This window comes from Phaethon aethereus (assembly GCF_964289735.1).
Source record: "Phaethon aethereus genome assembly, chromosome: 26".
Lineage (NCBI taxonomy): Eukaryota > Metazoa > Chordata > Aves > Phaethontiformes > Phaethontidae > Phaethon > Phaethon aethereus.
The window spans coordinates 3,364,247-3,379,236 of NC_138602.1; the positions used below are offsets into that span (position 1 = coordinate 3,364,247).

The following is a 14,990-nucleotide window of genomic DNA, read 5'->3' on the forward strand; positions in this document are numbered from 1 at the left end:
GGTTCTCCAAGATGTGCTATGCTTTCCCCTCTCCGAGCTGCACAGATGCTCACGCACACTCCCATTCCCACGTCCCGCCCCCCCCCCCCCGTTTTGCTGCAGGGGACAGGACAGAGACTCTCTGCTTGCTGGACCCTGGGTAATCCGGCTGGAGAAGAGCCTACAAACCCTCTTCTAAACCACAATGTATTTAATTCAAATGGCTTTAATTCAGACAGCACCTACGGAGTCTTCCCCTGCAAACTGCACCACAAACTCTCCACCATCACCAACACACTTCAAGCTCTGATTTTCCATCCGTGTCCATTTTCACCCAACTGCTACCAAAATTCTGCGGGAGGCAGGCGACCAAGTCTCCCAAATCCTTTAATCCTTTTACTGCTTTACAAACTACATAGCAGACTAAACTAGTTAGCTAAACTCTTTGGCTAGATAAACTTAGAAAGAAAAGGTGGCAGCATCTTTCTAAAGCCAGACTGGACAAAGCCGGTCTTTTGAGATGTGCAGACCTTTCTCTAGCAGGGCCTTAACGGCAGGTTTGCATGTCTTCGCTGCCTTTCACAAGCCTCTTAGACCAAGAATTCAGAGGTATAGCATGACCAAAACAGCAGGGTCAGCAGAAGACAGACTCACTCATCTATCGATCATGTTAATCGAAGCTCGGAAGCGCCCTTAGCTGACTCCGCTGTCCTGCGGGGACAGGGAGAAACACCCAGTAAGGGAAACATATGAACAGCACTTCCAGCTGCCTCTTAGCACCCAGGCTAAGCTGGATGATGGCCACAACCTTTTATTTTTATCTCAGCACAGGTTTCACCTGGGGGGCTGCAGCTCTCTCTCTCGGGTCTCACATCACCACCTGGAGCACCCAGAAGCCAACCTGAACACTCCCCAAAGGGAGGTCCTCTTTGCACCCTGTTATATATTTAACACTGAGCCCCCACAAATGCAAACTGCTGCTGACCTGCAGCTGGGGACACTCAAAAGATCTCAGACACCTTCAGACTCTCCTGTAAGAACACCCCTAAGTAAGGGCTGATTTAGGGACCTAACCACTGCTGAACTGCTCTGTGTTCAGTCTGGGCATGCTGGATTGAACCCACTTCCACCCCTCAGCTGAGACTCAATCGTTCCTAAGCTTGGGCTGATACCAAAGGGTTGTTCCTAACTCTTTTTCATAGGAAGCCCTCAGCTCAGTGCTGCCTTCGTGCTTCCCCGAAGAACCCTGCCCTCTGGGTACCTACTGACTTGCCAACCTCACCCTAAAAAAACTCAGACAACGCTAAGGACAGGACTGGGATGGGAAGGGGAAACAAGAGCTGTAGAAACATTACTAACAAGCACAAAACAGCAAAAAAATACAAACAAACTGAAAACAACAGCCAGCCCCCAAAAAGCACAATAAATTCCCTTCAAATCTTCAAGCACCAGGAACTCCGAGGCAGAGGTGCGTACCAGTGTGCAGGCACTGTTCGGCATTGCCAAGTGTCCGTCCGCGTGAGGACATGCCCGTGCCAGGCCGTGTCAGCGGTGGCTTGCAGAGGTGCCATGCAGGCAGCTTCGACATGCATGTACATGGGGACACACGTGTACAGAAAGGAGGGTGCATCGAGCCTCTCTGCCCGGGAGTTATGTGCAGTTACACGCTAGCTCAGCGGCTGTTCGCAGCGACGGCGTCCGCACTAAGCGGGGAGACGCTGCCTCGTCTGCGCGAAGCAGCCAGCTGCCGCTCTCTCTCCACACAACCCACGGGGCAGGCCTGGCTCCTCACATGAGTGTTTTGGCATGTATGCAGAAAGCACCAGTTGCAGATGTGGCTGGAGCAGCGCGTGCCAGGCAGCCCGCCACGCTTCATCTCCACCACCCCTGGGGATCTCCCAGCGCGAGGCACGGCGCTGCGCGGCGGCATCGGTAGTCTGGCAAGCTTGGCACGGCCACGGCACTCGCAGCTGTGTACTTAGCCCAGAATGCACCAATTTAGCTGGGTACCCAGGCAAACCCTTCTTCCTGCCTTGCTACTGCTGGGTAAAGCCTGGGCAAGGTCCGTGAGGTTTCCCAGCAAAGGTTTCTTTCAGCAGTCTCGTTTAGCGCAGACAAGGCTTTGAGGTTCCTTGGCTGCATCCCAGGTTAGCACGAGGTCTCAAAGGCAGCGCTGCAGCAGCCTTCACCCGGGCGGGAGGGGGCTAAGGAAAGGGCAGTTGCTCCGCTCCTGCCTTCCCAGTGAGAAAAGGCCGGTTTGCAGCCGGTTACCTGGAGTTTGGAAGTTGATGCGCCTCATTTCCACAGGGTCCTTAGGGTGGTGAGGGGTGATTTCAGCGTTGTTCAGGAGGCATTTTGTCCGTGGCTCTGAATCTTTCCGTTTGCTTTAGGGGGGAAAAAAAAAAACAACAAAAAAAACCAAAAAAAACAAACAAAAACCCAAAAAGACAAAGCATCTTAGCTTATGGGCCTTTTAGCCTTTTCAGCTACTCAGGCCACATTCAGACCTGAGTACAGTTTCCACCGAAATCATGGCCAGATGCAGCCAAGGATAAAAGTTACATAAAAAGTATCAGAAAAGGGATGAGGTTTGGAAGGTTTTGTCAGTGCTGTATTTGACGAGTTTACAACGGCCCAGCAGCCCCTCAGCAGCTTTCAGACAAGTCTGGAAGTTCCCCCTCGCTCACAGCAGAAGTACAGACAGGCAGCGAGGAGCAGCTGAGGTGCTGCGAACTCCCACCTCAGCCTCCCTGCACAGACAAGCCTCCACTGAACTCTGCAGAGCTCTGCAAGCAGAAACCTTCCAATTCTGGTCAAGCCATTTTCAGCCTCAAAGAACCAGAGCCAACGTAGTAATTTGGAAAAGTACAGAATCTCCTAGCCATGACCTTGGACATAAAGTACCGATATTGCTCTGTTGGCTTGCTCAGGAGCTCTCAGTGCCTTGCTGCAGACAACAGAAGTCAGAGCAGTGGTTTTCAACCTTTTTTGATCTGCAGAACCCTAAAAATCTGGATTCAAAAAAGCAGTTTATACATATCCTCTCCCATCACAGCTGTGCCTGCTGAGATCTCTCTCACCTCTTTGCCAGAAGCTGAAGCCCATTCCAACCTGCCAGCTGAGCTGCACATGCAAGTGCTTCCTAATATATTTTGCTCAAAATGGGTTAGGTTAGCTGAGGCAGTTAAAAAGTCTTTGCTGACCTGGCTCGTTCTCCTTGAAAACAATTTGGAAGCAAAGCCTAGTGCTGATCTGAAGATGTGATAACCTCTGGCAAGGGAACGGTGACAAGCTGCTAGGAACAGTACTTCTCCAGAGGGCAGAGAACATGTACCCACACCCTGAGGCTTGCAAATACTGTCCTAGCCCTTCTAGTAAGATGGCTGTAGAGCTTCTTGCCTCTCCTCCTTGGGCTGCACAAAAGCCTCCAATAATATCCCTGCAGCAATAATAGCAATTACTTAGGCAGAGAGGAGGTTATTCAGTACAATTTTAGCTGTCTCTTAATGTCATTAATAGCTAGAAGTGGCACGAGCCCTGCCAGCACTGCATGGGGCAGCATTTTGGAATTACACCACTTTGCAGTTTGGGAGTAGTTTATTTTTGCCACAGTTCTGAAACTGCTGTTAATAGTTCATTGGCTAAACCCACTGGTTACTTCCAGTGAAAGCTCTCCCAGCCTTGGAAATCATTCGAAATAGTCTCATTTTTGCAGTCATAAACGAACTCTGTTAGAAGTCCCTGGCTGATGGGGCAAGAACAGCTTTTGCAACGGGTGAGGACAGCTCAGCTGGTGAGATTCTGCTTCCAGCATGCCAGTGGCTCAGGGACAGCCTGTATGGAGCAGTCAGACATGGAGAAAACCTGCTTTCACCTCAGACTGTGATACAAATGGGTGTTTCTCTGCTCCATTAACCCAACATTTTATGAACCGTTTACTGTCACCGCTGCTCAGCTTGAGAAAGGGCCATTATATTTAGGAATGGACAAGCAGGAGAAAGCTGGGCTTTCTTTGCTTTTTCTGCCCTGATTCAAACATGGTCCTGTGCTAGCCTGACACGGGGAACAGACCTAATGGTAGGAACTGTACCAACAAAGCCCCATCACCACAGACAACGAACACTGCCTAACACACAGCCAGCCCAGCAAGAAAGAACCTAAGAAAATTGCAAATCTGGTGCTCTTACCTGTCTGGCTTGCTGTCCAGGAAAACAGTAAGTGGAGAGAAGACAAGACAAATGTTCGGGTTAGAAAGGCCTTGGAGAGGAAAGGGGGGGCACTTGCTCAGCTCTAACCCTGGTAACACAGGTGGAAGGTGGGACCAGCAAAGATAACCCATTTAGATCAGTGCTAATGAACACCAACAAGGACCACCTGAGTCCCTGACCCCAGAGCACTTGTATGTCCAGCAGCTTCACACATGCTGGGATGCAAAAGACACATCCATGTGCATAAACAAACACATCCATGCAGATGAAAGATGGAGCAGCGTTACAGGAGCTCCCTCCAACCTGGGTACTAGATGTCCCAGCTAAGGACACCCCTGCATCGGCCATAGCTGCCATCCTGCCCCTTGATGTATTTTGCTCAGCATCTGCTTCCTTTCCTGTCCTCTTTCATTGCACAGTGTGGCCTGCGTGTGCTCAAGGAGCCCCCATGCCCTGGAAGCCAAGGAAAAGGAAGAGATTTCCAGCAGTTGTTCCTTCCTCCCTCCTGCAGACTCGCATTACACCCCTGCTGCTCCTGCTCGTCTCACAACTCCAGCTGTAAACCAGTTTGGAAACAATGGAGGTCTCTGCTGATCCACAGCACAAAGGTGCTTTCTCTGCATCGCCCCACTGTGCGTACACACACAGAGCGCAGGAAGGGGAGCCCAAGGCTGTGGCTCCAGAGCAGCTCTCTTGCCAGAGACAGGCAAGAGACTTGACAAACTCATTACGCACATGCCACAACAGAGTGCCTATAAACAAGCACAGCTTTACTCAAGAGTGCTGTGGGGTAGAATCTGAAGCAGCAAGTCCCTGCAACCCACTGCTTATCTCTCCTGTGCCAGTCAGACCCTTTCATTTCAGCATTTGTGCCTCAGGGCTCCTCTCTCTGGTGCTGGTGGAAGGATTTGCCCTCAGCTGACAACTACAGGACCAAGGAGGAAATTCCCTTCAGGGGCTAAAGCTGGGAACATTCAGAATGGTCACAGATCTGGGCAAGAAGCATCTCTTACTTTTTGTAGAGTAGAATGGCAATGACAATGCAGATGATGAACACCACGGCCAGGACAGGCCCGATGACCCAGATCAGCCCTTCCTCTCCATCAATGATCGGCTGTGGATCAGGGTTGTCCAGCTGGATGGGGTCGGAGAAAGGACTAGCAGCAAAAGTCTGGAAGACATGAAAGATTGTGGAACAGAGTTCAGAGATGGAATGGGGACTGAAAACAATGGGCAAGCATACAGTATTCCACAAGAGAAATTGCTAGAGAGGATGTGAGCATAAACCAAGTAATAAGAGCAAATGCCCTCTTCAAGCTTTAGAAAAAACTCTTGTCTGTGAGCACCCGTGTGACAGGTATCTTCCTCCTCCAATGCTCCAGGCACGACAGACCACTGAAAAATCACATTCACATGAAGTTGTAGACTGGCTTGTGCCTATGGCATGATCTTGTAGCCAGGAAGGTGCTTTTAGAAAACCAGTTGACTATGCCTCTCTTCCACCACATCCGTGAGCGCTCTCCACTGCCACAAACACAGAAACACTTTCTCCAAGCTCCCATAAAACCATCTGGATTTTGACAGTCAGATGGGTTTACAGAGAAAAGAGGGAAGGGATTAAAACAAGAATTAACGCTTAGAAACAGTCTGGTCTGGTGACTGAAAAAAACCCAACCCTTACAATTAAATATAAATTAATAAAATGCAATATGTCTCCTCTGCTCCCTCTGCAGTGAGCTGGGCTATTGTGGATAATCAGAGGCACATTCAAACCCACCAAAGTCCTAACTAACAGGCATTGCCTGCTTGTTCTCATGAATGCTACAGTCTCCCAGCCCCAGGAAGACTGCGTTCCCTCCCATCTTACACAGAAACTACAGAAACTAAAATGCACAGAGGAGAACTGGCATGCCCTGGTTTGAGAGAAAAGTCTGTGACAGGACAAGAACAGGAAATCTGGGCTCTGGGTTCTTGACCTCTGTCAGCTCTCGACAAGACTGAAATACTGCTACATACTTGGGAGCTGCTGTGAATCCAGGTCGTTGTGAGCGAGTATGCAGTACCTTGTTCTAAAGCAGAAATTACCACAAGCTGCAGTAATCCGATTGAGAAACCCATTCAGAAGCGTGTCAGCCTAATCCTTTAATATCAAATATACAACTAAATATTTATTTGGGAAAAAAACCCTCTGAAAATCCTTAATTTCAAATAGCTCCCTGTACAACTCCCTAGGGAGATTTAAAAACAACAAAGTATTAGACTGCTTCCTATTGTGCATGAGGGAGGAGGCAGGTAAATATTCAAACAGTTGTTTTCATAAAGCCAAACACAGAACCACTCAAATCAGCAGAGGTGCTGAAGTGGTAAAAAGAGCAGAGAGCACATCTAGTTTTCCATAAAAAATGCTCCCCTCTCTGCACGGTGGGGAACTTGGTCATGACCAGGGCGTGTGACATGCTGCTCTCAAAGCGGGATGTCTAGGGTCACTGCTCTAAGGAATACAAGGACAGCCTTTACAAGAAATTACTCTTTGTACAAGCATTTGACCTAGGGATCTCTGAACTTGAGTGTAGTCCTGAGTGGATAGTTCAGAACTCCCCATTCTGGACTCAAGTGTAGCAACTCTTGCCTATGAAGACCGGCAAAATGCGGCAGCAGTGCATAAGATGCATGCGCCGTTAGCCTGTCTGCTTGGAAAAGCACATTTGCTGCATGCAGACACAAGCACAAACAGCTCCAATGGCCACATGCAAAAGCTCCACAGCTGGACCGGAAGGTCTTTACAAAGCAAAAAACCTCAAGCTCTGGCATCTGGTGGGAGAAAGTTTTGGAGAATGCCAGGAGGGCACCAGGGCTGTGGCAGCTCACGAAGGAGCAGCTGCTGTCGCTGGTCCATAATGGGGACAGAGGGGCACAAGCATCTGAAGAGGGCAAGAGAAAGCAAGCAGCACTTACAGCCTCGGGTTCCTGGAGCACGGCCAGGATGAAGATGACATATTTCTGCCCTGGCTCCAGGGCTCTGTTCTCGAAGTTGTCGTAGTGCTTCATGTCCCCCAAGATGAAGTGGGAGGGGAGGGAGCGAAAACGGGCAGCAATGTAGGGCTTGGGGAAGTCCAGCTGTCGGGAGTGACGCAGACTTCGGCGTCGGAGCCTGGCAATGTCCTGAACGAGCTGGAGGAAGCAAAGGAACACTCTGAGACCTGATGCCTTCAGCATCCCATCAAGGGGGAAGGAAGGAAGGAGAGCCAAACCACCCCACTCAGACTGGCCTCACCTCAGCTATTCAGAATGTGGAGCACAGATACCCCAAAACCACCCTTCCCAGGCTCTCAGGTCACCGTCACACCCATTACAGCTGTTTGCTCTCTCCTTACAGCTGGCTTCAGTTTCACCCACACTCACCTCCTCCAGGTCCATCTCCTCAGGGCTGCCCAAGGGGCTGAGGAACTGTCCTCCCCGGGACTTCCTTAGAGGCACCACCACAATGTAGTAAGCTCTAAGAGTTGGGAATAATCAGAAGAAATAGGAGGAATTAATCTCTTTCTACGAGCCACGGAAGACAATGCACACACTGCTGGTGGAAGGCTAGGTTTGCCCAAGCAGCCCCCTGGCCCAACCCAGCAAGCCCCTTATTTTTAATTCAGCACAGTTGTTACCGCTGCTCCTGGAACGAGCCTGGATTCAGTGGCAGCCCTGTATGACATGTCTCCATATTTACTCGCTTAGCATTTTTTAGCATCCCCTGTTAGCTCTGGGAAGTAGCTCCAAAAGACAACAGTCAGCAAGGCTAAAAATGGAGGGAACACCCCCCACCACCACCACTGCCCTTCTGGGTTTCTATTGTGGACTCCAGCCATCAGGGTTGATCCCCAAAACATAAACTGAGGACCCCACATCTGCAGTTTATCAGAAACCTACTGGACAGGCACAGAGCTCTTCACATCTGGGAGAATCACCACCACGTTGCCGTCAGCATCAGGCTTGTGGGTCACCTCTGGCTTCTTTGATAACATGTCAGCAGCGGTCCAGGCAGCGACGTTCTGCTGCAAGCCACCCATGCTATTGCCCCGGTTCATGAGAACAAAGTTGTAGAATGTGCGGGGCTTCAGGTTGGTGATGAGTTTCTTGGTGGTGCGGCCATCCACATCGACGTTCAGCCCGTTATACTGGATCTGCGGCAGGCGAAGAGGCGGCAAAGTTGTACCATGAGCAAGGCTGATACTGTTGAAGCAACCAGACTCTGTCCTCCCTGTTGCTTCAATCTGCAGAGAACTTGGGGCACTCAGCTGTGCCATGCTCCACCCAGCTCTGCCAGAGCTGGAGCAAACCCAGGAATAGGAAGCATTTGAGTGGGAAGCTCTCTCCTGTGCCTGCTGCACAAGAGGGTCCCCAAGTATAAGGCAGATGGAGGACACAGCCTTGAGACTTCTCTGGGAAGAAAATTTTTTATTTGGAAATGGGAAAACTGTGGTAGCTTGCCTAGGGAGGCAATGATTTCGTAGTAGAGGTGGGAATACTCTGATTTTCAACCCGTCTCCTTGATCTAGTGATTAAACATTATTATCTGCCAACATTATCTGCCCCTATCTAAGAACTGAATCCAGAATTCCTGCCTCTTACAACCTCAGACAACAAAACAGACAAGACTCCCAGGGGAACGAGAAGGAACACAGTTCTGACTCTTCCCTTCCACTTGCCTTGTATGGGGTGGGAGAGTTGTAATTCTCAGGAAACTCCCAGCTCAGAAGGACAGACGTCTTTGTCACCATCTTCACTTTGAAGTTTTTGGGTAAAACTGCTGAGAGAAAAGTGAGGAGGAAGGGGAGAAAGGAGAAGAAAAGGCAGCAGAGGGAAGGAAGAGCAAGAGAGAAGGAAGAGAATGTCAGGCACTGGCAAAAGGGCCTGCCAGTCTGGGTCTGGCTGCCGCTGCAGGAGTGGAAGGGCTTGCTCCCTCCTCCACACTTTGCTTGAGTTTTGCCAAGGTCCATCTCCCAGTGCTCCCTGTCCCCATACCTAACCCCAGGGAGGGTGTGCAGCTTTGCCCACACGCTTATGGGTCTGGGTGGCTGTTGCAGGAACGAGGTGCTAGCTTTCTGAGCATGCTCAGGTGAGGAAACTCAATGACAGGTCAAGTTTTGAGGTATTTTGATTTTTCTGTTTTCTTTTGGCTGATTGCAAAAGCTGAAGAAAATGTTCTTCCCACCTGTACAGTGACTGGCCCCCCACTTCAGGTGCCAGCGAAAGAAGGGCGTCCGGACTTAACTTAGAAGAAAGCGGTAAAAGGGACTTACCTGGCACAAGGCAGAGAGGAGCTGAGGGACTGAGTGTGAAACCAGAGTGCTTTGCATTTACTCACGAGCCTGGCTGAGCCTGGCTTGACCTCTCCAGCTCTCTGCCTCCCGGCACCAGCCCCGGTTAGAAGGAGAGAGAGGGAGGAGAAACCGGTAAGTCCTACCTTGATCCAGCTGGAACGTCCGATACTGGACGGTCGGGCTGTATGGCCCGGGGCCTTTACTGGTGTGAGCACGGATTTTAACATCATAGGCGGTGTTGGGTTTGAGGCCGTTGAGGGTGTACGAGTTCTCTGGGGAGGGGGGCAGGTCTTTTTCCAGTGGGTTGCCGGGAGAACCGGCTTCCCGGTAGGCCACGGTGTATTTGATGATGGCTCCATTCCTCTCGGCCAGCACGGGGGGGAGCCAGCCAAACTGGACCGACATGGAAGTGATGTTGCTCGCCTCGAGGATTTGGGGATAACCCTTGGGGATGTCTTCAGGGGTGGTGAGTTCCTGCACAGCTTCCTCCCCAAAGCCAGCCCGGCTTTTCACGGCCAGCTTGAAAACATACGTGGCGCCCTTGTGGATGCTGGGAGCGGTGTACTTATCCTCCAGGGCCGTGAACTCCAAGGTAGCCAGGGGGTCGACATCCTTGCGGCCAAACTGGAGCCGGTAGCCCATCACCTGGCCTTCCGCATCCAGCGGAGGCTCCCATTTCACCAGAAGAGTATTCTCCTCTGTCTGGTGCACAGACAGGATGGGCTTGCCTGGGACTAGAAGAAAAGAGAAACACCTTCAGTCAAAGTTGGGACAGGATGGCTGGTGAGGAGATGCAGAGTCTCTTAAGCTGCAGCAACAGGTTCCTCAAATCAGTGGCAAGGTTTCAGCTCGACTTGGTGTACTCCTCCCCCTGTAAACCAGGCTGGACTGCTGGATGTACAGGTGGATGGTAACGTATCAAGTTTAGGAAATGAGATGCATTGTCAACGTGTCAGCTGTGAGATTCTGACACATTTCTAGATTGATTTTCTTCCCTTTCCTCAGGATGCACAGCTCCTCCCTCATCACTGGGTCACATAATCACCCACAGCTGGGAAGAACAAGCTCAGGAGTCCTGACTCCCAGCCTCCTGTCCTAATCACCCAAGCAGATCGCTTCCCAGGGCAGGGAAGAACGAACGCAGAGTCCCCCACTCTCATCCCCTCTCTCTTGCTCTCCGTTACACAGCACAACTCACACAGAAAGAGACTGGAACAGACTGGCTCAGGCTGGGAAGTCCAGAGCAGCTGAGGGTGAAGTAATGAAGGATGGGAAAGGAAGTCTGGGCAGCCCCAGGTCCTGAGCAGCAGGCACGAGGCCAGCTAAGTGAGTCTGGCAGGCATCTGATCACCCAGTTGGGTACAGAAAGAAGGAAGGTCGCAGAGAGAGGAAACGGAGCCCAAAATCTGTGCAAGGCAGAGGGTAGGGAGAGTTGCTGCTTGCTCTGTGCAATTTCTTTCCTCTGGAGGAAGGGAAAAGACAGCTGAGGGTCGGTGTGTTTTCAGTTAGCTCCCTCCTTAACCTGTCAGTTAGTTGCTCCGCATTTGGGGGGATATTGCTGGAGCTCAGCAGTGCCATGCCTCTGTCTAATGAGCCCTGGCACTGCCTGACTACTAAGCAAGCCCACAGCCACAGTTAAATGACATGTGTAGGCCCAGAGGTTCCTGGAGCTGGAGAAACCAGAGCATTAATTCCAGCAGCTCACGCGTCATTTGCACTCAACTCCACTATTAGAGATCTAATTTCCTTCTCTCTGCCTTGGTGTTTCTTCTGGCTGAACAGGAGGGGGAGAGAGAATGGAGTTAGGAGAGATCCCAGCCCACTGTCGCAGCACGAGCGCGACCGAGGGTCGGCAGGTTGGAAAGCTGTAGTGCGGCTAACGAAGCGAGCAGGAAGGAGCCGGCAGGGAAGGATGCTGCCTGCGGCAGGGATCCTGGCAGAGTCAAACTGGGGAAACCACTTTGCCTGCTGCATCGACTGACTTTGGAACACAGGGACGAGGGGTTGTCTCTGAGACAAATGCTTTATTCATTTCAAACTGCCAAAGATGGCTAGGGAGCGTGCTAGGAGAGCCTCCCTTGGAAATGTCTAAGAAACACATTGAAGAGAAAAACAATGCCATTACCTTTATGTTTCGGTTTTTATCACAAATGTTACTATAATCAGCTGAGCTTGAAAATATTACATTTGCACAACAAATATTGTTTGGAAGAAAGGTGAGAAGAAAGCGCAAGGCTGAGGGAAGTGTTTTATTTTGCAATTGGTTTGGACAGTAAAGGAGAAAATTGGATGTATTACTGTATTTAAATTCAGCCCCTAGCCCTGAATGATAAAGAAAGAAATCTCTCCTCTCAGAAGGTATATTGACTCAACACTGCAAAGAAGATAAGCATGTTACAGAGCCATTTGAAAGATTTTTTTTAAAATAGCTATTTCAAGTTGGGGGAAATTGAGTTTTGGGTAATAGCTGCTGTGCTGGAGAAAACATCCCTCTGTGACTGATCACCTGCACTGCAAATCCTAATGGGGAGAGATGAGGGAGGTTGACAAGAGAGAGTGACAAGGGAGGGAGGCAGAGAGAAAGGTTCCGGGAGAGAAAAATGAAAAGGGTAGAGAGCTTTGAGAAGAAGGCAACAAGAGGAGAGAACCAGGGAGCTAGTGAGAAGAAACATGCGCAAAGCCAGAGGGGGAAGGAGAAGAGGGCAAGTGAAGGAAAAGGCTTCTGACAGCACACTGACACGACAAGGCGTGAGGACAGGAGCCTGGATGCTGACATCCAAACGCACGCTGCTGTAACATCTGCAAGAGCTGGTGTCCTGGAAAGCAACCTTGTTCTCTTGTGTACCGTTCTCTTAACTAGGCAGGAGAGGCTAGAGGGGAGAGAAATGCTGAAATCTCATTCACTTGCCTGAACACAAGAACATAAAATGAGATGAAGATGCGAGTTAGGGCAGGGGAAATGGAAGGGCACGGAGGGTGGGCACGGAGGGCAGCCACGGCTCCAGCCCTGTGTGCTCCAGGCCAGGGCTCCTGAGCCCTCCCTGTCCCATACACTCAGCTGAGTGCCTGTGCTGCCTCCAGAGCCTGAGCACAGTTTTCCAGGTTAATTATGCTGCACTGACCAAAGGCCTTTGATCCCTGCAGAGGCAATGTTCTTCCAGAAACAAGGGATGATGTCAGTTTATGCAGCTGCTACAGGCAGGGTGAAGACGACTGCCCCAAATCAAAGAAGAAAATGAACAGATAGCCAGGGGTGGGAAGGTAGCAGACAAAGAAAAGAAATGGACAGGGGAGAAAGCCATCTGACAGCAGGAACAAAACAAAGAGCACAAGAAAGATGGGTGAGAGAAGGTAACCACAGTCCAACAAGAGATGGACTGGGCAAGGGACAACTCCAGGTCTAGGCACCGTAGCCTTCCTCCACTGCACAAAACCCTTCCCATACGGCAGAGCAGAGGTTTAGCCAGGAGAGCAGAAGCCACAGGAATGCAGACGCTGAGAGGACAGATGTCCTTTCTGTGGACAGTACAACTGTTGCTGTCCTGTCTGCCTGCAGCACAACTGTTTGGAGGAGCAAGGGATATCCTGGGGCCCTTTGTCATTCCTCTGTTTAGGCCCTGCCATCCTAGCTTGGCACTGCATCTTCTGCACCGAGGCTGAGAGACACTTTGCCACAAAGAATAGGTCAAAGGGAGGAATGAATCTGGACGGTATGTGCAGAGAGAGCCCAGGTCCCAGAAATGCTAGGAGGAAAGGTCAATACTGTCAGCACTTTCCCCTCTACTAGTCCTGAGCAAAGAGGGGACGTATATTCAGACACGATACTAGAAGAGAAGAGTGGGCAGTATAAGGCACCACTGTCCTCCTGCTGCTTTTCAGATCTTTGCAAGTCAACACCATGACAGCAGACCTCTGGCTCTCCTGTTCCCTGTGCACCAACCATCAAAGCTACAGAGTCTCAGACCAGGCAGAAATTCTCTTTACTTCTGGTGCACTGGAATTTATAGCACAAGACATTACAAGCAATAAATTCATCCTCTGTTGCATTTCTGGGTGTGTCTGGGCTTCCTACAGCACTGGACAGAAAATTATGTCATTTAGTGAGGGCTACATGTGAGGAATGAAGAGATTTCTGCCTTGTTAGAAATAATTTTGTCTTCGGGACAGCATGGCATTTGCTGCATGTCTGTCCTTCATGAAAGGAGTGGGATGAAAGAAGCTGAGTCTGGAGAAAGCTTCTTGGCTTTAGGAAACTGGTGAATCCCAACCGTTCAGGAAAAAACTCTTACCTGCACCCTTCGTGGTGATCACTTTTGGTTTGCTGCGAGCACCATCTCCCTTCATGGTGTAGGCGGCTACGGTAATGGAATATGCAGTCTCAGGCTGGAGCCCAGCTATGATCATTTCCTGTTTGTGAGATTCCAAAGGAAAATAATGTAAATATTCAGATACATGCACACAGGTAGATCTCCCCTCCTTGCAGAAGTCCCAGCCCTTTTCTATCATGCAGGAACATTCACTGAATCTGAAACCACGAGACCCTCTGGGGCAACTGGGTAGATGTGGCAACTGGCAGGAGGATGAGCGCCACGTTCCCTTCGCGAGAGGCACGCACACCCTGGCTGCAAACAGTCCCTCTGTAAACACAGCATGTCTCAGCAGGGCCCTGGTTCAACGCGCTCTCTTCCAGATCTACCTCTCACACATTCCCTATCTCAACACAAACTGCTTCAGCCATCAAAACGCTGTTGCGCTCTTCAAAGTGTTCCTCTTCACTACGCTGTCTCGGAGGAGGTCTCAGCGGTTTCAAAGAGATTACATTTTTTTCTCCATTACCCCCCTCCCTTCCTTCCTCAGAGATATTTTTTTAATGCCTTCAGAATATTAAAGGGATTGCTTTAACACAAAGTGCAAGACGACATTTTCTGCTTGACGCTAAAGCTCTCTGCTAAATCCCCAACACCCTCCTTCCTCCATCCTCTATCAGCCTCACCACACCTGGCTCCCAGGTGCCTTTCTCAGAAGACTGGCCCAAGAATAGCCCTTCCCCATGAAATATTCAGCCCTCCAAAAGGCTGTGTTGTAAAAGGAATACCCGTGCTAAATCAAACAGGATGGGAGCATACGCAGCAGGGTTTTCTCCACGGCCCTGAAAAGGAGGGAGATGTGAATGTTGTGCATGTTTTATGGCTTTTCTCTCACCTCACCCCCTACTGTCCCTTTGTGGTTTCAGTATTAAATCTCAGGGCGGCACTTGGGAAGAATGTGCTGCTCCTGAAAATATCGGTGTTGCCCCCAAAGCTGAGCAGGGAGTGGAACAGCAGAACTTCAAAAGTCTACTTGATCAACAAGTTTGGAAGCCATTAGCTACAGAGACAGGTCTGTCTTCCAGAAGTCAAGAAACTGGTTCTGCTTTCACATTTGCCACTAAGTTTTATTATGGTTTTAGGCAAGGGACTTTGCCTTCCATGTGACTCAGTTTCTCCACCTG

At 50.2% G+C, this 14,990-nt stretch overlaps 1 protein-coding gene across 6 annotated transcripts in view; it reads right to left on the bottom strand.

The window, feature by feature from the left end:
• The window catches only part of PTPRS (protein tyrosine phosphatase receptor type S), a gene marked incomplete at both ends in the record, with an annotated part of 97,239 nt that overhangs the window by 17,733 nt on the left and 64,516 nt on the right, over nt 1-14,990 (bottom strand). For 4 of the 6 annotated variants that reach the window (XM_082011067.1, XM_082011066.1, XM_082011069.1 and 1 more), the window contains 9 exons: nt 2,251-2,363; nt 4,167-4,178; nt 5,201-5,358; nt 7,143-7,358; nt 7,590-7,683; nt 8,106-8,359; nt 8,885-8,982; nt 9,643-10,233; nt 13,789-13,906. In XM_082011067.1, the coding sequence (XP_081867193.1) occupies nt 2,251-2,363; nt 4,167-4,178; nt 5,201-5,358; nt 7,143-7,358; nt 7,590-7,683; nt 8,106-8,359; nt 8,885-8,982; nt 9,643-10,233; nt 13,789-13,906 (1,654 nt within the window). The remainder of the gene's footprint in view (nt 1-2,250; nt 2,364-4,166; nt 4,179-5,200; nt 5,359-7,142; nt 7,359-7,589; nt 7,684-8,105; nt 8,360-8,884; nt 8,983-9,642; nt 10,234-13,788; nt 13,907-14,990) is intronic. The other 2 variants (XM_082011070.1, XM_082011071.1) reach the window with 2 other exon arrangements.